Raw genomic sequence first — 25,775 nt, forward strand, 5'->3', positions numbered from 1 at the left:
CCGGGCCGGGCCGGGCCCCCCCCCACCCCACACACACACACCTAGGGACAATTTAGCACAACCTGACCTACACGTCTTTGGACTGTGGGAGGAAACCGGAGCCCCTGGAGGAAACCCACGCAGACATGGGGAGAACATGCAAACTCCACACAGAGGACGACCCGGGACGACCCCCAAGGTTGGACTACCCTGGGGCTCGAACCCAAGACCTTCTTGCTGTGAGGGGACGGCGCTAACCACTGCGCCGCCACTCGATTCTCAGTAAGCCATGAACCATTGTTCTTGCAAAGCTGAACGAATGGCTCGCCAGGTGTTTGCAATATGAAGAAAGCAGCTCAGCTCCATACTCTCTACTGCAGAACGTTCTTAGACTAAGGAAACAGGCATGCAAACGGGCGCAGAATGGAGCCACGAATAACTGCGCTGCCCTTCAGCATTATGTATGAACTGAAAGAAAAACAAAAACAAACGTGAGGTGTTCAAACAGCAGTTCATTGTTACAATAATTACTTAATGTGGGCCATAGCACCAAGTAATTACTACCAACAGAATGGATCATCAGGATATTTCAACTCCCCCCGCGGCTGTGTAGAGACACGGCCTTTTATACACTGACTATCGTACATCAGCAACACTGTACAGAAGACCGTTTCTTATGCCCCTTTTCCACCACAGGGTACCGGCTCGGCTCGACGAGCGTTGTTTTCCATCACCGTAACAGTACCCCCTCATCACCGTAACAGTACCCCCTCATCACCGTAACAGTACCCCCTCATCACCGTAACAGCACCCCCTCAGTGTAGCTGGTCTGCATTGATTTTGGTACCCGCTCCAGTTTTTTTGGAACCTCGACAAAGGTGGTACCAGGAAAGTGGTAACAGTTACCAAAATGCCGGTACTTTCCAGTAATGGAAAATGAAAAAGTTGAGTCGAGCTGAGCCGGTACCATGTCGTGGAAAAAGGGCACTAGTGTTGCAGTAGAAACACGACCTTATTCGATGCTTGTGTGTATTCAGAGGATGACGATGCTTCGCTCCCGCCTCAGTTAGCCATCATGCTAGACTTCAGCCTCAAGATTTGTAGAAAAGCGAATGTGTGTGTCGGTGTTTTCCACAAAAACACAATTACAGGACATCAGTTTTAAAGGGACTTAATAAACACGCTATGATCAATATACATATTTTACACCTGTATTACTGCATAGAAATACTTCATTACCATGGCATGCCTGCAGTCTTGGCTTTGAAGGAGATGAAAGGGCATGAATGGATTCCTATACGTAGACTTCTTCAGGTGTATTTCACAAAGCTAAAACTCGCCGGTGACTCGGGGACTACAAGTGTCTCGAGGCTAGACGAGCGAGAGTGGGTTTTGGTGAAATTACTTGGACAGGATTTTGCTGCTATATTTAGAATTACAAAAATGTGCACATACAGTAAGATTATGGCTTGTGTGATCGAAAAATTAATACTAGAGGGGTCTGAATCAACATACACGAGTCAAGAAGACGCTCGTCTTCTGGATGATGTTGTGTGCCAATCTGCACAATACAAACATGGCTGGAGGAAACCCAACACTGGAGAGATCCAGACATAATACCCACCCCTGCCCATGTTGAAGGCAGTTCTTACATGAGGTCAAATACCAGTATGTGTGGCGGAAACATGACCTGACAAAATACCTGGTGCAAATTAAGGTTGGTTGGGGAAATCATGCTGCACCACCAACACCATAGCATTATCTGTGCTGCATGGCTGCAACCTTTGCCTAACGCGGTAAAGCACAGCAAGCCCTCGGCTCTGATCGTGTTGCGTTTGTCTTGAACACCGCCGAGTGATGAGGTTGAAAAATTTACACTGCAGCTTCTTAAGTCCTAATCGGTGGTGGCTGGCCAGTAAGGGGTGCTGGGGCGCCACCCCCTTCAAACTTCAAGAGATGACACTCTACTTAAACATGTCAGATATAATTTAGTTGTATAACACAAATAATTGTGAAATAAAAGAGTTTTTCAGTCTGTGAGCACCTGTCAGCAGCATTAAATGTTGGTTCAAATGGTATTTGGTTGGTTTCTGTCTGAATACATATACTTCCTGGGTGAGACATTAAAGCAGCTGTCAGGTGTGCTGCGCCAAGCTAAACTGCACCCCCCCCCCAAATTTTAAGCACCAGCCGCCACTGGTGCTAACATTCTTTAACTGCGGGACGAGGCTGCAGACCTCCACAAGTGAGGCGGTAAAAGGGAGCAATCCTTTGCACGGCAACTAAACACATCTAAACGTCCCTACTGTCTGCAAACATCTAGATGCTCTGAACACAAGAAAACCCACGGGCCAGATGGGCCGGCACCACATCACACTGAAAGCCATCAGCACCCCTGAAATTAAAACGTGATGTTGAAAAAATAAAAGTTAAAAGAGTTCCAGTCAAGATCAAAATGCAACAAGTAAAAGATTGTGTGTGTGTGTGTGACACAAATTAAGGCAAACCGCTGTTTGTACAAGCTACAGTCCGTAAGTCTGAACATCCAGCACCTCAAGTCGACTTTTTCTAAAATACTGGCCTCAAAGGAATGTCTAAAAAATAAGAGTGCCATGACCGAAAGGGAAAATATCAGATAAAAACGCTCCCTTGGTTACATTTCGGGGAGAGGCCCTGCACAACACGCTGCTCCCGTCTGACAGGATGTGGCTTTTAAAAGGTGAAATATGATTGTAAAAGCATAAACTCATGTCATCAACTAATAAACACATCATCTGACACTAGAATAGTCCAAACCTTTGGTAATGCATAGTTAAGATCCTCCCATCTCCGACTATTTACCCCAAACTCATCGTCCCCCATACAAGTTAATGCTTTCCCATGATTCCATTATCTTCAAAAATAAAATACAATAAAGACTGATAATAATAACAAACTGACGGCTCTTTTTTTCTGTTTCCCCCTATTAAGCAATTTAATTTAACTTCTTATTTGGTTTTTGTACAACTTACGCTGTTCATCCTCCTGTCAACAGTTTTGGCTTGCTTGGTTTCTAAACCACGGGATAATTTACAGTAGATTAGGGAAGCGGTCCCCCTCGTTTCTGCCGTCAGGTCCTGAAAGGAGCGACCTCATTAGAGGAAGGGTTGATCTTCATCCTCGTCCGCGCTGGGACCTGGGTCGCTCAAGCACCTTATCAGCCTCTGCGGGTCCTTGGCTCCCTCCGAATCCCCCGCCTTGCCGCCTCCTCTGCCTCTTGCCTCCAACGAGGGTTTCATCATCAGGCCCTGGTCCTCCTCCCCTTCCTCTTCTCGTCGTGGCGATGGACGGTCAGCCCGTCTGAACTCGTCCATCAAGTTGACAGAGTCTGGAGACTGAGGGGAGGCCAGGTCCACCTGGATGGTGGGCACGCTGTCCGACATTGACTTGATACTGTAGGCCTGCGGGTCTGGGCGAACAAGCCAGGGGGCACAACACACACATAGCGTTAGCGTTCAATGATTTCAGTACTGCCGATTTGCTCCAAAAAGAGGAGCAAAGGGGGTCAGGAAAGGGGTCCATCAGCGTGCACATAAAATAACAACATACAATTCATGGATAGGGGCAAGGATGGTCCACAAAACGTTACACCATTGCATGAATCAGACAGATGGTGGCTTCAAGGATTTTTTCAAATTACTTCACGTCACAATGGTGAGAATGCAAGCAAGCCACTGGTTTTCCCACTGGAAACACATGCGGACACACTGCATACCGCTTCTGGAATGGCTGGAAATGGCTTTGGGACACCCAAGCTAAAAACTAGAGGTGAAGTTCTGCAGTGGCCATATAAAGATGGAGAGGGGCTGTCCACAGGAAATGGTCTACAGCCCCGGACCTGTCATTCATGTCATCACATGATCTCATGCACAACGCATTCAGAATGGTTAACAAGCAGCAAAAATGAGTCATGCGTGTTAGGGCCGTCACTCTGGGTTACCACAACTGAAAACGCATCTTCTCTACACTCGCTACATACCTGGACTGATTTCGGCCTCTTTCTGCTTCTGAGCAGGTTTAAAATCAGTCTCTCTGCCTAAAACGAAACCACACACTGGTTTACATGCTGGCCTGCACATGCAAACATATTTCCATCACAGGGGAAATATAAGAGTGGAACACGGCTGTGGCTGAAACGGTGACAGTGGCAATGCATCTTTAAGCGCAGTGACTATCAACTGACGTTAGCTGAGGTCTGGTGAACTACAACCATATGAGGGACTCTGCAGGTCCTCTAGTGGAATGCTGTCGCTCATTAGCCATCTACCCATTAGAAATGTGTGCGATCATAGGAAAACGGCGGTGGTTGTCTTGGTTTGTCAGTTTGTGTGTGTGTGAGGACTGGTTGATTTACCTGAGGCCAGTCTGGCTCTCGAGATGGTCGGAGAGTCTGGAGTGGAAGCGGGCACCGTCAGGTAATTGTCCATGTCTGTTATCTGGAAACACATGGGTACAGGTTGAGCCCTGGTGGGCCATGATTTAAGCCCACCACAAGTTACACAAATGTCACAGAGGCACCTAGGGGTGAGAGAAAATATCGATGTACCCTTTTGAGTCCCTCTACCCATAATTAATCAGATATTTCCTCACCCAGTTCCGCCCCGCATCAAGAGTTAATATCGTTTAAGGAGGTGGCCTGTAAAGAACAAATCTGTCTATATACTATTGTCACGGTACTTTTCAGAGTAGGAAGGGGGGTAAGAAAAGTGTCAAATTGTGTGTCACCAGGAGGAGCGGGGTGTCTCCGCTATATATATATATATATATATATATATATATATATATAATTGTCTGAAAAATTTCTCACTCTATTGTAAACAAGGTGGAGAATATTAGGTCCCAAATCCAGCCAGGCTCTTTTCGTTCCATTCCCCAAGTTAATTCTGCCTCTTTCACACAATTTCAACCAATTACAATTTCAGTGTTGGAGACTACAGTCTCCAATATGAGCTGCTCCTCTTGCATCCTAGTCATCATTCCAACTAAGGTACTCAAGGAGGTATTTTCCACTGTCAGCCTTGCTATTCTTCAAATTCTTAATAATTCTCTGGCCTCCGGTTGTTTTCCAGACAGTTTTAAGCATGACATCATTCACCTATTGCTGAAGAAACCTAATTTAGACCCCTTGTTCCTCAGTAACTACAGGCCAATCTCCAAATTGTCTTTTTTATCTAAGGTTCAGGAGAGAGCAATTTCCTCTCAGTTGATTTCTTTTATGAACACAAATACTGTTTTTAATAGTTTCCAGTCTGGTTCTAGAGCACTTCATAGCACTGGGACAGCTCTAATTAAGGTCACTAATGATCTACTGCTGAATGCAGACAGAGGTGACTGCTCAATTTTAGTTCTTTTGGGCTTAAGTGCAGCCTTTGACACGGTTGATCACAACATCCTCCTACATCGCTTAGAGACTTGGGTTGGCATCAAGGGCTCGGCCCTAACTTATTACACTCTTACCTCATCAACAGAACTTTTTCTGTTGTTCTGGGTAACTCTACCTCCTAAGTGGCTCAGTTGAGTTGTGGTGTCCCACAAGGCTCAGTTTTTGGCCCCCTTCTCTTTTCTATATACATGCTGCCCCTTGGCCAGGTCATTCAAAATCACCATGCGCTCTACCATTTCTATGCTGATGACACTCAGTTATACATGCCACTAAAACCCACTGATCCTAGCGCCCTATTAAATCTCACAGCTTGCCTCACTGACATTAAATCCTGGATGTCCAAAACTTTTCTTATATATAATGATGATAAGTCTGAGGTCATTCTGTTCGGTTTTGAAAAATCCATCAGGTCTCGGTTGGTTACAAAGGGTGATCGGGTTTTTGCTGTTAGAGCCCCCACACTATGGAACGCTCTTCCTGCTGAGCTAAGATGAACTAAGTCTTTAGGTTCTTTTAAATCTCGTCTTAAAACTTTTCTTTTTATGAAAGCTTTTACAAATATTTGATATTTGTCTTTTTTTTACTGTTTTTATTTTTACTCTTATTTGATCTTACTCTTATTCCTGCCTTGTCTGGGTTTTTTGTTGGTTTTTTTTGTGTTTTTTTTTTGTGAAGCACTTTGTAACATTGTTTTTAGAAAGGTGCTATATAAATAAAATTATCATTATTATTATTATTATAGCTGCTTACTTACTATTACTATTAACTTACTATTACTGTTACTTACTATTACTATTACTGTTACTATTAACTTTATTATTATTATTATTATTGTAGGATATTATTGTATTGTATTATTATTATTATTATTATTATTATAGTGTGTGTGTGAATTAATTGTAAAGCACTTCGAATGGCTGTTGCAGCTAGAAAAGCACGATAAAAATGCAACTTGATTGATTGACTGATTGAAGCATCTTGATACTGTCTTTCACAATACTGTATCATTTTCAAAATCACTTTATCAATTCTGCAGATTACGCACAAAGACAGTTCCCCCTCGACCCTGAACAGGCACCCCGACCAACCAGAGGAGGCGCTAGTGCAGCGACCAGGACACATACCCACATCCGGCTTCCCACCCGCAGATACGGCCAATTGTGTCTGTAGGGACGCCCGACCAAGCCAGAGGCAATACGGGGATTCAAACCGGCGATTCCCGTGTTGGAAGGAAACGGAATAGACCGCCACGCCATCCGGACGCCACAATCTACTCTTATTTTAAGTCATTACAGAGAAGAATGTCTGCTAATGGCATGAAGGATTAATGGAAAATCTGGACAGTTGCACATGTCTCTGAGTTCTGTGGTGTCAGCTGGGTGTGACTGTTATGCCGATGACACCCAGCTGATCTTGTCCTTCCCTCCCTCTGACACACAAGTAGAGACACGCACTGCTGCATGCTTGACTGGCATCTTGGGAGTGGATGGCGACACACCACCTGAAGATCAATTTGGACAAGACAGAGCTGATGTTCCTCCTGGGGAAAGGTTGCCTGCACAGAGACCTGGCCATCACCATTGACAACACCATGGTGACGCCAACTCGGACTGCGAGGAATCTGGGTGTGATTCTGGACGACCAACTGTCATTGGCTGCAAACGTTGCATCGGTTGCTCGCTCCTGCAGATTTCTCCTCTATAACATCAGGAGGATTCGCCCATTCCTCACTGACGAGACAGCACAGGTGCTCATCCAGGCTCTGGTCATCTCCCGGCTGGACTACGGCAACTCCCTCCTTGCTGGCACCCCGGCGTCGGCCATCAGACCTCTGGAGCTTGTTCAGAAAGCTGCAGCTCGTCTGGTGTTCAACCGCCCTAAGTTCTCCCACACAACTCCCCTTCTCATGTCCCTACACTGGCTCCCAGGAGCTGCTCACATCCAGTTTAAGACTCTGGGGCTAGCCTACAGGGCAGTGAAAGGAACAGCTCCTTCCTATCTCCAGGCCATGGTCAAGCCCTACACCTCCACCCGACCACTTCGCTCTGCTGCCTCGGGATGCCTGGTTGCCCCGTCGCTCAGAGGCCCCTGCTGCCGATCGACCCGGTCACGGCTCTGTTCTGTCCTGGCCCCACGGTGGTGGAATGAACTCCCCACTGATGTCAGGACAGCGGAGTCACTGCCCATCTTTCAGCACAGGTTGAAAACTCACCTCTTCAAGAACTACTACCCTGTTACTTGCTCTTAGCACTTATTGTATTCACTCATTAAAAAAAAAACAAAAAAATCTCTTTCTCTCGCTTTTACTTTAGCACTGGTTTTGCTCTTAGATGCTTGTTTAGATGCACCTATGACCTCTGATGACTAGTAGTTCTCCTGCGTTAAATGCACTTATTGTAAGTCGCTTTGGATAAAAGTGTCGGCTAAATGACTGTAATGTAATGTAATGTGGTACTGGCTACTGGTCAAGGTGGGCTTCTTTACCTTGCATTAGGGCTTAATGCAACACACAGACATAAAGCTAGCTGACAAGGATTCAGTGCTTCTAACCGGTTGTCACTTTGCTGAGACTGGTGACCTTATGATACCTTTTTCTCCAGCTCAATCATCCTCTGCTTCTTCAGAAGCATGTTGTTGAAGTGGTCCTCAAAGGGGTCAACCACCAGGGTGTGTCGGTTGTAGGAGCGCAGCTGTAAACAGGAGAGAAAAACCAACAAGACACACTCAGTTCATGGTGATCGTGTAAATAACTGGAAACGGGCTCCTGCTCTCATTTATGCACCTCAAGGTGCTGTAATAATGGTGACTTGAGAAGAGGCAGGCTGTGTGCAAGCCTCTTCTCACCTGAGCTGAACTGCCTCGAGAAACTCTGCTGCAGCCTTCTTCACAGTACACACCACGAGGTTCATTCATAGTACACACCACGAGGTTCATTCACAATACACACCACGAGGTTCATTCATAGTACACACCACGAGGTTCATTCATAGTACACATCACCAAGTTCATTCATAGTACACACCACGAGGTTCATTCATAGTACACGAGGTTCATTCATAGCACACACCAGGTTCATTCATAGCACACACGAGGTTCATTCACAGTACACACCACCAAGTTCATTCATAGTACACACCACGAGGTTCATTCATAGCACACATGAGGTTCATTCATAGTACACACCACGAGGTTCATTCACAGTACACACCATGAGGTTCATTCACAGTACACACCACGAGGTTCATTCACAGTACACACCACCAAGTTCATTCATAGCACACATGAGGTTCATTCATAGTACACACCACGAAGTTCACAGAGGATTCGTCTATCTTTCTGAATTAATATAGTATATCTACACAATATGAGCAGATCTAAGAGTGTGGCACCTCCGTGAGTCCTTATAATCAACAGCAGTTATGTTTCCATCCAACCTTCGAATACATTTCGAGCTACTAATTAAATGTCACAAAAATAAATCATGCAAATGACGGTGCGTTTTCATCAGATCCATTTAAATTCATAAAACCCTGAATATAATTCGGTGTGTCCTGCATCAGAAATCCACACTTCAACCCCCATGATGAATATGGACAAGTACGTTTAGAAAGAAACAGCTATTTGTGTGATAAAATTCTATTCACATCTTTTTTTTTACTTGGCAAATGCATTTCCGTCACAATTTGTTGTGTTTCTTTATGGTGAATAAAGAAACACAAGCAAATGCACAAATTTTTTATGCAAATTTTTGGAGGTTTGATATATGCTTTTTTATTTGAAATGACAAAATTTGCATAAAAACACTAGGGGTGTAAGAAAATATCGATACACTGGAGTATCGCGATATTATCTTTTGTGATACTGTATCGATTCTCAAAACCACTATATCAATGTTTAATTGTTCACATGTAAAGGTTGGTGACAACATTTTCTGTTGTGTGTAACCCCATGACCACTAGATAACAGTGTTGTAATCTATCTTCAGCCATTTGACTCTTCCACTCCAACCCAACAACGTAAACTGAGACAGGAAGTAGCATAAGCACAAAGAACACAGGCCTATGAAACCACAATATATCGCCTTTCTTACAGGATCACAATATATCACCTTTCTGACAGCATCACAATATATCACCTTTCTTACAGCATCACAATATATCACCTTTCTTACAGTATCACAATACATTGTGATATATTGAATCATAAACCCTGTATCGTGATACGTATCGTATCACCACATTCTCACCAATACACAGCCCTAAAAAACAACACTAAGATGGAAATGTGGTTACAGTATGGGGTAAAATAGGAGTGTTGTTACCCTCTGGCGTGTCTTCTGCAGGTTGGTCCTGAGGATCTTTCTTATCTCCTCCTCTCGGCCTTTAGAAAGCTGAGGCAGCGCCCTTTCTACATACACCGCAGGTGGAGGCTTCTTGGGCTGGATGTTCCTGAAGGAGGTACATGGGTGTGTTAGTGCTTGGTGGCTCATGAAGTTACTGTGTATCTAGTCTCACAATCCAGACTCTACTACTCCACACTTGGAGTAGGTTCTGGTTGTTGAAAGACATCTGACGATGCCAGGAACATCACGGAAGATGTTTCCAGAAGCATCAGCAGATGTACTAAGATAGCGGAAGAAACCGGTGGGTTCTTCCGTTTTGAAGAAACCAGTTACTACTCTGGTGAGTGGAACTTAAGAGTCACGGAGATCCTCCAAAATAGCATCGCCTGGAAAATTCTTCAAGTGGAACAAGTTGGTGATTTGGGGAAGTGAGTAATGGAAAAACCTTTTGTTGAAACACCATCGAAAATTGTTGTTCGTCCACTTGTGGTTGTTGTTATGAAGACAAATGGAACAAGCATGCTGTATTTAATGGTGCGGAAATCAGCAATATAATTTAGATTTGGAAGAATTAACCAAGTCCATTAGATCTAGCGACCAGGCTTTTACTAAACAGCCTGCTGGCAAAAAGGCAAGTCCAGTTTGAAACTAAGTGTTAAGTACATATTCTTTGCAAATCTTTGATATTGTTCACAGAACGAGACAAAGTTGCCTTAAATATAGAGACAGTCAAATTCCTGCTGGCTATAGTTATCTTTTTTTATTTTTTTGAGATACTTTATTGATTCCCATGGGGAAATTACGCTCTGCATGTAACCCATCCTAGCTGTGTAGCTAGCAGCAGTGGGCAGCCGCCGTGCAGCACCCGGGGACCAACTCCAGCTTGTCTTGCCACGCCTTGGTCAGGGACACAGACAGGAGTACCAACCCTAACATGCATGTCTTTTTTTGATGGTGGGGGAAACTGGAGCACCCGGAGAAAACCCATCGCAGACACGGGGAGAACACGCAAACTCCACACAGAGGACGACCTTGGATGATCCCCAAGGTTGGACAACCCCGAGGTTCAAACCCAGGACTCTCTTACTCTGAGGCGACTGCACTAACCACTGCACCACTGTCCATCCATCCATCATCCAAACCACTTATCCTGCTCTCAGGGTCGCGGGATGCTGGAGCCTATCCCAGCAGTCATTGGGCGGCAGGTGGGGAGACACCCTGGACAGGCTGCCAGGCCATAATAGGGCACACACACACACACACACACACTCATTCATTCCTAGGGACAATTTAGTGCGGCTGAGTCACCTGACCTATATGTCTTTGGACTGTGGGAGGAAACCGGAGCCCCCGGAGGAAACCCACGCAGACACGGGGAGAACATGCAAACTCCACACAGAGGACGACCCGGGACGACCCCCAAGGTTGGACTACCCCGGGGCTCGAACCCAGGACCTTCTTGCTGTGAGATGACTATGCTAACCACTGCGTCACCATGCTGCAACTTAAGACAATGACCCTCCTAAAGGGCTTTTTTTAGGGAGTTGTTCCTTATCTGATGCGAGGGTCTAAGGACCGGATGTTGTGTTGCTGTAAAGCCCCTTGAGGAACATTTGTAATATGTGGTATTGAGCTATACAAATAAAACTGACTTGACTTGGGCCTGTATCATTTTGTTCACAACAAAGTGTAACACAACAGTTGTGTCTTTATGTATGCCCCAGGTAAGGAAATCCCAGAAAGTTGGATCAGATGAGCTGATCCAACTTTCTGGGACAACAGTTGTGCATCACATATATGACTCTATTTGTCCTCATTATTCCCTACAGTGGAAAGAGACCTATCGGTCACCACAGAACCAGCATGACTGAGGATAAACTCTGTGTCTTGTTGAAATGAAAAACAGGGCGATGATGAAGCAGGTTGAGATGATATATTGCAACTCTCTGCAAAGCTGCATTTACTTTTGTGTTTATGTCACGGTACATGAAAAATGTGGGGGGAATACAGGTACAGCACAGAGAACAGCATAACAGCTAGAATAAATCTCTCCCCCGTTTAGGTCGAGCTAGGGATTTCAGGAGAGAGGGACTGTAAGTGGGGAAAAATACAACTCTTGATTGTTTGATGCGGTTTGATGCTTCACCGCGTCATTGGCGGAAAAAAAAGCAGCCCATCGACGATATTTGCCCCATCACAGCACTCGTTTGGAGCTTCATGCCACCATCTTGTACTGAAAATGTCTCGTCGCCTGTTGCTTTGTCACTGGTAATGTGAAAGACTGTCTACTCACTGCATGGAGATGGTGGAGGGCACAGCGGAAGGCAGTTTGACACCCCCTCCGCTCTCGACCAGCTCAATGGCCTGTTTCATCTCCATCTTGTGATAGAAGGCAATGAGCTGGGGCTCCTTGGAGCGCTCGCCCGCAATCAGGCACTTCTTCACATACTTCTTGTTGAAGCGGTTCAGCCTGGAGGGAGGTGGGGGAGAGATAAAACGTGTCTGTGTGAGGTTCGGGACAGAGAGGGAGGAGAGATTTGGAACGAGGGAGCGGATCAGAGAGGAGACAGAGGAGACGGGGAGACAAAATTCATCACAGCATCGCCTTTAAACATGGAGATGGAGAGTCTCCAGTAAGCGGCTTGCATGTGTAATGCTCTTCTAACGCTCTGACTCGTATTTTAGATCCATACTTGTCCTTCCAGTGGTGGTGCCCGTAGTGCCCGCAGATGTCCTCAATCCCAGTCAGTAGGTGGTCCAGAAACTGGGGATAAACAAGGAAGACAGTACATCAACATTGAAAGAGTTTTTGACAGGGACATAGAAAAAAAACACCAAGTCCAGATTTGAATCTGTAATTCTGCTGATGATTCTTTTCGTTCTTGCCACAAACACACAAATGACAACAAACACATAAAAAACAGCTTGGCCTTATGTCTGAAAATACAACTATATCTAACATGACTGGGGTTATGCATTTCCCACAGAGAGTAAAATATATTAGAACTAAAACCAGTGGCGGCTGGTGCTAAACATTTTGAGGGGGGGGGGGCACAATGGCGCGGCACACCTGACAGCTGCTTTAATGTCCACACAGTCATAGAGTTATTAAGAAGGACAATATAGTCTATAGATTTTATCAGGGTTCGTAGACGGTGGATGATTGACAGGCGAGACGAGGCGGTGAACATGACCGACAGCCACGAGAATTGTCCAATCACATTAGATCAAAAAACATTAAAACAATACTAATTCACTGCCAATAAAAGTGGGAGTGTCTGGGGTGCACAGAACGGCACCCCCTGGAAAATCTGAAGAAACCAATCAGACAGCAGCCTCAGGTCACCTGCTCGCCACAAGTTTGAGGGCTTACATAAGGTATGGTTTGGCCGGCGCCCCTCACCCAGGAAGTATATGTATTCAGACAGGAAGTATATGTATTCAGACAGGAAGTATATGTATTCAGACAGGAACCAACCAAATACCATTTGAACCAATATGTAATGCTGCTGACAGGCGCTCACAGACTGACAACACTTTTATTTAATCATTATTTGCAGAATACACCTAACTTATGTTTAACATGTTTAAGTAGATTTTCATCTCTTGATATTCGAAGGGGGCGGTGCCCCAGTGCCCTCTATTGGTCAGCCGCCACTGACTAAAACGGATATTTTGTGGTTCAACATAATACAACCAATAGTTTCAGCCAAGCCATGTTTGTTTCCACCATGAGGAACATCTCCCTACGCCTCACTAGCTGCTATGCTACTTAACCACCCTTCTGGAGATTGTCCCTTTTTAAATTACTCTCGGGCATGTCTTTTTCTTTTCCACCATTCACATGCATTAGTAACCGTTGTCGCCATGACGACACTGAGGATGCTGTTCATTGTAATTAAGGGTAGTTTGTTGCCACCCACGATGAGAGGATGCTTCTCATGGGTTTTGCTTTAGTGTCCCACCCGTAGTCACAGTAGTGAAAAGCAGAATTATTTCACTCATCATCATCATCATCATCATCACAGGGATCCAGATGGAATTCATGAAACAAACAAACAAAAAGCCAAACAAACCAAACCACCCAGACACTTTAAAAGACATCAGTGTTACGCACGGCCGGGGAGTTGTACAGACAAATTTGTGTCTCGTTTGAAGCAAACCATATTCTGATTATAGCTGCCTGTGTGGCAGTTTGGCAGAATGTGTTACTATGGGAACAGGCCATTAAGTAGAAACTGAGAAATGACTTTCAACTTTCCAAAAGCGACTGATGCATAACAAACACAGCAAACAGAGTAACACAACACAGCAAGTTCACCATGTCACAATATATTTTTTGTTATACTATATATTTTTGTTTTGTTATATATATATATATATTTGTTTTGTTATATATATTTTTGTTTTGTTATATATATTTTTGTTTTGCAATATATATTTTTGCTTTGTTATATATATTTTTGTTTTGCTATATATATTTTTGTTTTGTTATATATATTTTTGTTTTGCTATATATTTTTTTGTTTTGCTATATATATTTTTGTTTTGTTATATATGCTTGTGGAAAAGACATCTGCTATATGAAGAGCTCCCTAGGGTGTCCACAAACGTGCAGCAGAGAAGGATGCGTCTTGCAGGCCGCTGCGTGCGTCACAGTGAGGAAGCTGCCAACAGACGTGTGCTCTGGAACCATCTGACGGAAAAACTCAACGTGGCAGAAGAATCACCACCTATGTGGGCAACCTGTTAAGGGACACGGGTGGAGGACGTACAGGAGCTAAACACGGTCATGAAAGAGCGAGATAGTCGGAAATGCCGCGTGGAAGCAGTTATGGGGCGTCCTGACGGACAACCTAGTGGAGGAGGTGAGGTTTCGTTATATTTCATGTAATATTAGTAAAACCCTGTAGTATGAGAGGGTTAGTTGTTAGGAACTCAGGGCGGGCCCAGACAGGATACAGTAAAACTTGGTCTGAATCAGTATGATTCGTGATCAAGCAGACGGAGCAGGAAGGCGGATAAACAGTTACAGGATTCAGTCCAGGTAACCACGAAGTCAGTACAAAACCGGCGACAGAGCAGGAAACAGAGTTCAACACGGGTGGGTCGGGCAAAAAAGTCCACAAGGAGACACACGCTGGACCGCTGGGCAGCAAACACACCAGCCAACATGGAGAGGAAACAGGAAACCAGGGGGATACAGAGGCTGAGGGGCTGATCAGGAAATGGGGAACAGCTGTGGAAGACACGGGGCTGACTGGGGGCAGAAGCAGGGCCAGAAACCAAAATGACAAGACCAGTCAGGGTTTCAAAACAAAACAGGAAGGCAACAAATTAAAGAGAAAAAAAAAACAGGTAAAGAGAGTGACTGAACTGAGAATGGACACAATCGGAACATTAGTCAATTATATTACTACATTAGTATTAGTATATTAGCAGTATATTAATACGGATATATATTATATATATATAGACTGATATACTATACTACTGATGTACTCCTCTTCTTCTTTCACCGCCATCGGTGCTGTTGTTAACCCAGGCCTCGACGAATCCGGTGTGGTCTTTTCAATCTGCATATTGATTTGGCAAAAATTTACCTCTATGGCCTTCCTGACACAACTGCTACGGACGGGGGCACAGGTAAAGCGCTGGATGCCATCCCAGCGTTCACACAGACCCATGCCCGCCACCCAGTACTACTAATATACTAATCTGCTGCACTATTGACACATTACTAACGAGGCATACCCCCCCCTTTTCTCCCCAATTATACCCGGCCAATTACCCCACTCTTCCGAGCTGTCCCGGTCTCTGCTCCACCCCCTCTGCCGATCCGGGGAGGGCTGCAGACTACCACATGCCTCCTCCCATACATGTGGAGTCACCAGCTGCTTCTTTTCACCTGACAGTGAGGAGTTTCACCAGAGGGATGTAGCGCATGGGAGGATCACGCTATTCCCCCCCGAACAGGCGCCCTGACCGACCAGAGGAGGCGCTAGTGCAGCGACCAGGACACATACCCACAGCCGACTTCCCACCCGCAGACACAGCCGATTGTGTCTGTAGGGACACCTGACCAAGCCGGAGGTAACATGGGGATTCGAACCGGTGATCCCCATATCGGTAGGCAACGGAATAGACCGCCACACTACCTGGACGCCCCCTAATAAGGCATACTGGTTGAATATTCTAGTATAAAGATAACACCATTCAAACTGGCTACTTACTACAAGTGACGTTCCCTTGGAAAAATAAAGTGTTTTCTGTTATCTTCTATTCTCTTATATACACATATTCTATTATACACACATTCTCTTACTATATACATAACATGTAGATACTGAACACAACACACATCACAGCCCTGTTATAAACAGAGGAAATACAGCAGGCTTAACAAAACAAACAACAGCAAAAACCACAAAAACAAAAAACAAAAACAGTGAAGTCCAGTCTCCATGTCACAGGACTGAACTGCAACTGCAATGCATTATGGGAAAGTGTGAGAGGCTTTTAGCCAGCGCTGCTGACTGTATTCACTAGAGTCTCACAGTAGAGGGCAAGCCATGAAGACAGATGGACCGCTTGTCCATCCAGAGTACTGGTGACTCAGCCCTCAGCCCCACAGGGACACGACACTTAAACTGACTGTTTACTGCACACGTGATGTGATGTGATGTGATGTGCATGACACCTAAACTGACTGTTTACTGCACACGTGATGTGATGTGCATGACACTTAAACTGACTGTTTACTGCACACGTGATGTGATGTGATGTGATGTGCATGACACTTAAACTGACTGTTTACTGCACACGTGATGTGATGTGCATGACACTTAAACTGACTGTTTACTGCACACGTGATGTGATGTGCATGACACTTAAACTGACTGTTTACTGCACACGTGATGTGATGTGCATGACACTTAAACTGACTGTTTACTGCACACGTGATGTGATGTGCATGACACTTAAACTGACTGTTAACTGCACACGTGATGTGATGTGCATGACACTTAAACTGACTGTTAACTGCACACGTGATGTGATGTGCATGACACTTAAACTGACTGTTTACTGCACACGTGATGTGCATGTGAGTGCTGCTGCAGATCACCTCCATACCTTAAAAAGCCATGCTGTAATAATGATATATGCTGCTTGCACAAAGGATATGTATAAGCATGGGAAAAGAAATTGGGCTTAAGTGGTGTGTGTGTGTGGTGTGTGTGTGTGTGTGTGTGTGTGTGTGTGTGGTGTGTGTGTGTGTGTGTGTGTGTGTGTGTGTGTGTGTGTGGTGTGTGTGTGTGTGTGTGTGTGTGTGTGTTTGCACCAGATTTTTATGTCCTGTTGGGGACCAAATATCCCCATCAGGACAGTAAAAGCTAAAACCTCCTACCTTGTAGGGACATTGTATGGGTCCCCAGGAGGAACAGGGTCTATTTTAGGGTTCAGACTTGGGTTTAGGGTTAAGGTTAGAATCGGGGTTAGGTTAAGGTCAGGGTAAGGGTTAAGGTTAGACATGTAGTTATGATGGTTAAGGTTTGGGTTGAGGGCTAGGGAATGAATGTTGTCAATGAGGGGTTCCCACAAGGATAGGGACACTTTGTGTGTGTGTGTGTGTGTGTGTGTGTGTGTGTGTGTGTGTGTGTGTGTGTGTGTGTGTGTGTGTGTGTGTAAAATAGCAACTAAAGTGCAGTCAAGGGAGGAAGACTAGTGAGAGTCACAATAACACCAATCTTAATGACTTCAGTGGCTTGGTATTCACTAGACTTAGAATCTTCTTCAGCCAAGCAAACATGTTACCCTACCTACCTACCTACCTACCTACCTACCTACCTACCTACCGACCGTGCTGTGTTTCATATGACGTACTCTGGTGGTGTCGTGTGTATTACAGCAGCTATATGCTGACGGTAGATCCTGCACACCATCAGTGGAAGTTATTTTGCAAGGTCTGCATCCTCTTACCTATAAAGCCTCTTACTTTCTAAGTTGAATACAGTGGCGGCTGGCCAGTAGAGGGCGCTGGGGTGCCGCCCCTTCAAACATCAAGAGATGAAAATCTACTTAACATGTTAAATATAATGTAGTTGTGTAATGCAAATAATGATTAAATAAAAGTGTTGTCAGTCTGTGAGCGCCTGTCAGCAGCATTAAATATTGGTTCAAATGGTATTTGGTTGGTTCCTGTCTGAATACATATACTTCCTGTCTGAATACATATACCTCCTGTCTGAATACATATACTTCCTGTCTGAATACATATACTTCCTGGGTGAGGGGCGCCGGCCAAACCATACCTTATGTAAGCCCTCAAACTTGTGGTGAGCAGGTGACCTGAGGCTGCTGTCTGATTGGTTTCTTCAGATTTTCCAGACACTCCCACTCTTATTGGCAGTGAATTGGTATTGTTTTAATGTTTTTTGATCTAATGTGATTGAACGATTCTTGTGGCTGTCAATCATGTTCACACCCACCACCACGCCTTGTCTCGACTGTCATTATCCACCGTCTACCAACCCTGATAAAACCTATAGGCTACGTTGTTCTTCTTAAAAACTGTGTGACATTAAAGCAGCTGTCAGGTGTGCTGACACCAAGCTAAATTGTGCTGCCCCCCCCCCAAACATTTTTAGCACCAGCCGCCACTGCTTGCATATGTTTACATTTTGCATATTTCTACATTCTCTTGTTTGTTTTTGTGATCTATTTCTACAGGAATTCAACTGTCCCGCAGGGAGACCGATCTCATAAAATCTAACAGTTCAGAACATTTTAACCATAGTGATTCCAACAGCAGCCAGGAGGGGGAAGCAACAGCCAAACTATGATACCAAAGGGCCCTCAGTGCTCAGAAGTCAGAAACGAGACGACGGCTGAAGTGTGGTGGAAAGGCTTGCATGATGTCTGAAACAGCTCCTAACTGCAGGGACGCATCACACGCACTCTCCCGGCCTCTGTAAGACGAGTGTGTGTTTCTGTGTGTGTGTGTGTTTGGCTGCCTGGCAACTGAAAGCTGGTGATGACGAGAGGTGAGGGTGCGACGCTGGAGGTCAAGAAGGCAATTAAAATGGAAGGATGAGCTGCTAGTGTTTATCATCACGCAGTCCACAACGGCTTACATCCCGTTCAGCGTGTGTGGTCTAAAAGCAGCCAGAAATCTGTGACACCAGACAAATAAAACCCAGCTTAAATTTAACCGTTGTTGTTCTTGCTGTGACAGAAAGAACCACCGGTCCCTCTGACTTCCCACCGGAAAGCTTCAGCGGTTCTGACAGAACCCAGTTCCCACCGTACAGTCTCAGTTCCCCAGCTGTCTACAGGAGGTAAAGGAGAAGTGTGAGGAGGGGTCAAACATCGCACTCTACCTGGGTGTGGATTTCCTCATTTATGGAGCGCTTGGCCTCCTGCTTCTTCTTCACAGCCAGAAGCTCCACAAGGGGTTTGATGGTCATTCCCTGCAAGGCAGAGGAGAAGAAGACGGGAACCCAGTGTTATTTACCGCACACATTTCCCACCATGAACAGGGGCTGCACTTTAAAGCAGCATCTCGTACAACTTTGTAAACACTCGTCTGATGCAGACAGCAGCAGATGACCACAGCGTCATGATGGTGGTCAACTCATAGCAACACAAGCAAAGGGCAGACTACAAGCACCATCCACAGAGCGGTGCTGCGCTGGAACACAGGACACGTTTTGTGCCGTTTTTTTTTAAAGTCCGCTGTGACTCAAAACACTGACATGTAGTCCTCATGCTCACCACGCTGACATTTGTTTTTTTTGTGGATTTTTCCCCATTTTCCCCCTCCAATTGTATCCAGCCAATCACCCCACTCTTCCAAGCTGTCCCGGTCGCTGCTCCACCCCCTCTGCTGATCCGGGGAGGGCGGCACACTACCACATGCCTCCTCCCATACATGTGGAGTCACCAGCCGCTTCTTTTCACCTGACAGTGAGGAGTTTCACCAGGGGGAGATTGTGAGTGGGAGGATCACGCTATTCCCCCCTCCCCCCCAAACAGGCGCTCCGACTAACCAGAGGAGGCGCTAGTGCAGCGACCAGGACACATACCCACATCCGACTTCCCACCCACAGACACGACCAATTGTGTCTGCAGGGACGCCCGACCAAGCCGGAGGCAACACGGGGATTCAAACTGGCGATCCCCGTGTTTGTTAGTGTGATAATTTGGAAGGGCTAGTTTGTCTTAGGTGGAGAGTAAACCGGATGGTGTGTCGGTCAGAACACAGGAATGAAGAGGAGACGTGGACTTCATTTGTCTGAACCGTATTGAAATCCAGCATAAATTATAGCGAGTTCTGCAACAACAAGAAGGGAATTGCCATGAGGCACTAGCATGGCGACATTACAGGATATGAGTTAGGCTACCAATAAACATAATAAAGGCATGTCCATACATTCAGTGGCTCTGAGTTATTCAACATAACAATAGCTTTACAATATCAGTAACGGTGGCCTCAAGCTAGACATTTAGAGTCGGCCTATTACCATCATATACGATACAATGGCGACATCTGCTGGAGAGATGAAGAATAACAAAATGGAGTCTGCGTAGGACGATCAATACAAACGACCAAACTAACACACGACGGCATAAACGGCACGTTAGCCTATGACAGTTTATAAGGCATCACCTTTGCTAATTTAGCACTTAACTCAAGGGATTATGCAGGACATGCTAACATGGAATATGTCTTCCCCACACGTTAGAAGCCACGGGTGCGCAGCGAGCTAGCTACTGCTACATAGCCTAGCTAAACATGACGAGGCAACTCAGACTGCAACACTTACTTTTCGTCAGTGACTCAAAGAACAAACTGGATCGCAACGAAGGACAAACGAAGACAAATTCACTAAACACCCAGACACGAGTATTGCAGGGGAAACTACACGTAGTGTGTACTTATAACACCAACACCGGCTCAACGTTCTGGCCACTGCAATGCTGGCAAAAGGGTTGAGTATTATTATTATCATTATGATTATTATTATCATTATTATCATTATCATCATTATCATTATCATCATTATCACTATTATTATTATCACTATTATTATTATTATGATTATCATTATTATCATTATCATCATTATCATTATTATCATTATTATCAATATCATCATTATCATTATTATCATTATCATTATCATTATTATTATTATCACTATTATTATTATTATTATTATCATTATTATTATTATCATCATCATTATCATTATTATCATTATTATTATTATCATCATTATTATCATTATTATCATTACTATTATTTCTTGGATTTTCCTCTTTTTTCTCCCCAATTATACTTGGCCAATTACCCCACTCTTCCGAGCCGTCCCGGTCTCTGCTCCACCCCCTCTGCTGATCCGGGGAGGGCTGCAGACTACCACATGCCTCCTCCCATACATGTGGAGTCACCAGCTGCTTCTTTTCACCTGACAGTGAGGAGTTTCACCAGGGGGATGTAGCGCGTGGGAGGATCACGCTATTCCCCCCAGTTCCCCCCCCCCCGAACAGACGCCCCGACCGACCAGAGGAGGCGCTAGTGCAGCGACCAGGACACATACCCACACCCGGCTTCCCACCCGCAGACACGGCCAATTGTGTCTTCAGGGACACCAGACCAAGCCGGAGGTAACACGGGGATTCAAACTGGTGATCCCTGTGTTGGTAGGCAACAGACGAGACCGCCACGCCACCCGGACGGCCGCAAAAGGGTTTAAGTATCACTAGAGTCCTCATCACAGCTGGGCTGGCTGCAGTAGGCAGTGCTTCTGTGAGTGTGTTTAAGTGTGTGTGTGTTTAAGTGTGTGTGTGGGCCCTGTGATGGGCTGGTGGTGTGTGTGTGTATGTGTGTGTGTTTGTGTGTGTGTGTGGGCCCTGTGATGGGCTGGTGGTGTGTGTGTGTGTGTGTGTGTGTGTGTGTCTGAAGCCTCCAGCATAACAGTCCGGTTTACAGTTAAATGAAGCTTGCCAGTCTGGTTAACTATTATAGCTACAGCGGAGGACACAACGCTGCGGTTCTTAAATAACAACCTGCCACACAACCATGCATTTGACGAAGAGCAGCCCTACACCTCACACACACACACACACACACACACACACACACACACACACACACACACACACACACACACGCCCTTCCACGAGAACCCTCCCTTTCAGCCAGGAAACTGCAGTTTAGATAAGGGTAATTTTTAGGCATTGAGTTGAGGATGGTGAGGTTTACGTATCGGGGTGGAGACGGAGGATATTAGATGTGGGTTTGGTGTGGTTAAGATTAGGACCAGCGTCTGGGGGGGAAGGGAGGGGGTGGTGGTGGCCAAATTAGAGCGTTTTAAGGGCAGGGTCACATTATCTGATGAGTCACCAGTTTTGGTGTAACACTGGTACCCAAGGGTGAATGTGTCTGCTCTCCTCCCCCGGGGTGCTATTGAAAAGCCGAATGGCCTCCTCATTCTAAGTGCCAACCAGTGGCGGCTGGCCAGTAGAGGGCGCTGGGCCGCCGGCCCCTTCAGACATCAAGAGATGAAAATCTACTTAAACATGGTAAATATAATTTAGATGTATAATGTAAATAATGATGAAATAAAAGTGTTGTCAGGCCCTCAGACTTGTGGTGAGCGGGTGACCTGAGGTTGCTGTCTGATTGGTTTCTTCAGGTTTCCCAGGGGGCGCAGTTCTGTGCGCCCGGCAGTGAATTGGTATTGTTTTAATGGTTTCTGATCTAATGTGATTGGACGATTCTTGTGGCTGTCAATCATGTTCACACCCACCACTGCGCCTCGTCTCGACTGTCAACCATCCACCGTCTACCAACCCTGATAGAATCTATAGGCTGCATGGTCCTTCTTAATAACTCTGGGACTGTGTGGACATTAAAGCAGCTGTCAGGTGTGCAACACCAAGGTACATTACTCCCCCCCCCCCCATTTTTTTAGCACCAGCCGCCACTGATGCCAACAGTCTAAACTGCCAGCCGTCAGAACTAACGTCATAACTGATATGCCCTCAGAACCATGGTGTGATGATGATGATGATAAAGACTGTTTTTGGGGAAATGCATAGTCGTGGGCAGATTTATGGAGCGGGGAAGTTCCACACACTCACCTAAGCTAAGCAGGGGACACACTTGGGAGTGAAGAATTTGTTGAGGAACACTTTGTCATGGCTACAACAAAACAAATGGATCCACAAGACGTCCCCGCGCTGCTACTGGATTCTGATGGATCAACGGTGCCAGATGAGACATGAGACGGTGAATGATTTATATATAGTCTATATATTCTCTGCAGCGTTGCACCTTGTCACCTCTTATTTCGCCTGTATATATATATAGTCAGTCCTAGTGTATATATCTGTAGATTGTTGTGTTGTAGTGTTGTTATTCTATGTTAAGTACACTGAGAAAGCCACGAAACCAGAGTCACGTTCCATGTAGTGCAAACCACATGGCCGATACACGTGATTGTGAGGCTGATTTGGGTTGAACCGATAATGGAGGGCCAGGTAGGCTGGTTGCTACACTATCCCCCCCCCTTTTTCTCCCCAATTATACCCATCCAATTACCCCTCACTTCCGAGCCGTCCCGGTCGCTGCTCCACCCCCTCTGCTGATCCGGGGAGGGCTGCAGACCACCACATGCCTCCTCCCATACATGTGGAGTCACCTGACCCACCAGAGGAGGCGCTAGTGCAGCGACCAGGACACATACCCACATCCAGCTTCCTACCCGCAGACACGGCCAACTGTGTCTGCAGGGACGCCCGACCAAGCCGGAGGTAACACGGGATTTGAACCAGCGATCCCTGTGTTGGTAGACAATGGATTAGAGCGCCACCCGACCCGGACGCCCCCCACATGCTATTCTAACAGAGACGGCTCCAACTGATCATCCATCCATCCATCCATCACCCAAACCGCTTATCCTACTCAGGGTCGCAGCCTATCCCAGCAGCCACTGGGCGGCAGGCGGGGAGACACAGAATCGACATGGTTGTGTGTGTGTTTGACATGGACACGCTGACACAGGTCAGGGACCGTCCCCCGACCACAGCGCACAGCGTCTATGACCGTCTACGAATGAACTAAAAGCTTTGGTTGGAATCGTACGAGCTGGTGGACAAAGTGGTGGCAGACACCCGAGTACTGAGCGCTTCTGGTCGGGGGTTTCTTTCAGAGAAACGCCGGCAAGGAGCCGCTTCACAGTACACACGAGGTTTCTCCGTTTCCACCGCAGACAGGAGACACTTGAGCGTCTGTCGGCTGCTGAGTTATCACATAAACCCATTTTCTACAGTTGAGTCGGTTGTGGTTGAAGGATTTATAGATTACAGCTTAAAAGCACGGTGCTTAATACTTTGCATTAAAAGTAGGTGGTAGATATTAGTCTGACTGTAAACATTTGCTGCAGCAGCGCCCCCAGCTGGTAGGCACATATTCACGTTTGCCTAGGCTCTGACCACATACTCCACGACCCATTCGGGACAAGCCCCCAATGAGAAGCACTGATAAAGAGCACGTGGGGGCGGGATGGATTCAGACAGACCGGACTGTTCTTCTAGCATCATGCTAGCTTTGTTCTGAAGCGGAGGCTAATGGTCTTAAATGGCCGCATAGCAAATACTAGTGGTCTTAGGGATCTTTCTGAGGCGTCTCTGTTGGCCTGCCTCGGGGGCCTTCAGGTGCCCGCTATATGTGGTCCGTGTTTCTGACCCACATGGTAGGGTGGGCAGCACTACCGCTTCGTACACCAGAATTTTTGTTCTAGCCTGAAGGTTGTGGTTTTCAAAAACTCTTTCTCAATCTTGAGAAGGCCCGGCTGGCACAGCTGAGACGGTGGTGTGTTTTGATGTCAGTGTTGGCTCTGGGGGAGAGAAGGCTGCCAAGATATGGGAACTGTTCCAGGTTTTCGAGTCTGGTGTTGTCTACCGAGATGGATGGAGCAGAGCAGGCACACTTCTGTTGGGTGGGGGTTGGTAGAGGACACGGGTCTCTTTTATGCTAAGGGCCAGGCCAAGCTGCTTGTATGCCTATGCAAAGGCGTCCAGTACGCTCTGTGGTTCCTCTTCTACGAGGGACACCAGTGTACTACTGCAGCTCAGTAATGGATCTGGTGGTGGTGGTGGTTTTACTTTTAGCCCTGAATCTGCTAACGTTCAGAAGATTGCCGTCCGTCCTGTACATGATTTCGACCCCCTGCGGCAGGTTGGGACCCGTGAGGTGGAGGATGGTGGCAGTCAGGGTAAAGAACAGGGTTGGGGTGATGACACAGGCTTGTTTAACTCCTGTGTGGACCTTGAAGGACTCCGTCTCATCTCCATAACTGCGGAGTACTCCAGCGGACATCTTGTCCCGTAGTAGTCGCAGTACTAAGATATATTTGTCAGGGCGGCCTATTTCTGACAGAGCTAGCCAGAGGGCCTGGCGCTTTATGGAGTCAAAAGCGTTGGTTAAGTCTATAAAGGCCACGTACAATGGTCGGTTCTGTTCCTTGGCTTTTTCTTGGGAGTTGGAGAGCGGTAAACATCACGTCCACGGTGCCTCTGTTAGGACGAAAACCACTCTGAGATTCTGGCAGAACTTCCTCTGACATTGGGAGGAGTCTGTTGGCCTAGACCCGAGCCAGAGCTTTCCCTGTGGTGGAAAGCAGTGAAATGCCTCGGTAGTTTTCGCACTCGGCTTTATCCCCTTTCCTAAAGATAGAGACAATGAGTGTGTCCCTAACCTGTGCAGCAGGGATTTCCTCTCTTTTTCCCACATTTTAAGAAGCAGGGCATGGATATGTCTGAGGAGTGTGGGTCCACCTGCCAGCGGGACTTCTGCTGGTATTCCATCAGGACCAGCAGCCTTGTTGACTTTCATTCTCCTGTTGGTACGAGTGTACACGCACAGCAAATTCCAACTTGTTAATCAAAACTATTTTATTAAAATCCAAAATTAACATATTTCAGTAGCCAGCTGGACTGAAATGATTAGTCAGCTGCTTGACC

General features: G+C 46.0%; 1 protein-coding gene across 1 annotated transcript in view; it reads right to left on the reverse strand.

Annotated features, from left to right (window-relative positions):
• Nucleotides 1-763: 763 nt before the first annotated feature.
• Nucleotides 764-25,775, reverse strand: part of slc9a1a (solute carrier family 9 member A1a) — an 85,532-nt gene continuing 60,520 nt past the window's right edge. The window contains exons 6-12 of the mRNA XM_056285699.1: nt 19,124-19,213; nt 12,437-12,507; nt 12,037-12,213; nt 9,723-9,849; nt 7,990-8,091; nt 4,373-4,454; nt 764-3,427 (exon numbers count right to left, since the gene is read on the reverse strand). Of these exons, the coding sequence (XP_056141674.1) occupies nt 3,114-3,427; nt 4,373-4,454; nt 7,990-8,091; nt 9,723-9,849; nt 12,037-12,213; nt 12,437-12,507; nt 19,124-19,213 (963 nt within the window). The 3' untranslated portion in view covers nt 764-3,113. The remainder of the gene's footprint in view (nt 3,428-4,372; nt 4,455-7,989; nt 8,092-9,722; nt 9,850-12,036; nt 12,214-12,436; nt 12,508-19,123; nt 19,214-25,775) is intronic.

This window comes from Lampris incognitus, chromosome 9 (genome assembly GCF_029633865.1).
Source record: "Lampris incognitus isolate fLamInc1 chromosome 9, fLamInc1.hap2, whole genome shotgun sequence".
In the NCBI taxonomy this organism is placed as follows: Eukaryota; Metazoa; Chordata; class Actinopteri; order Lampriformes; family Lampridae; genus Lampris; species Lampris incognitus.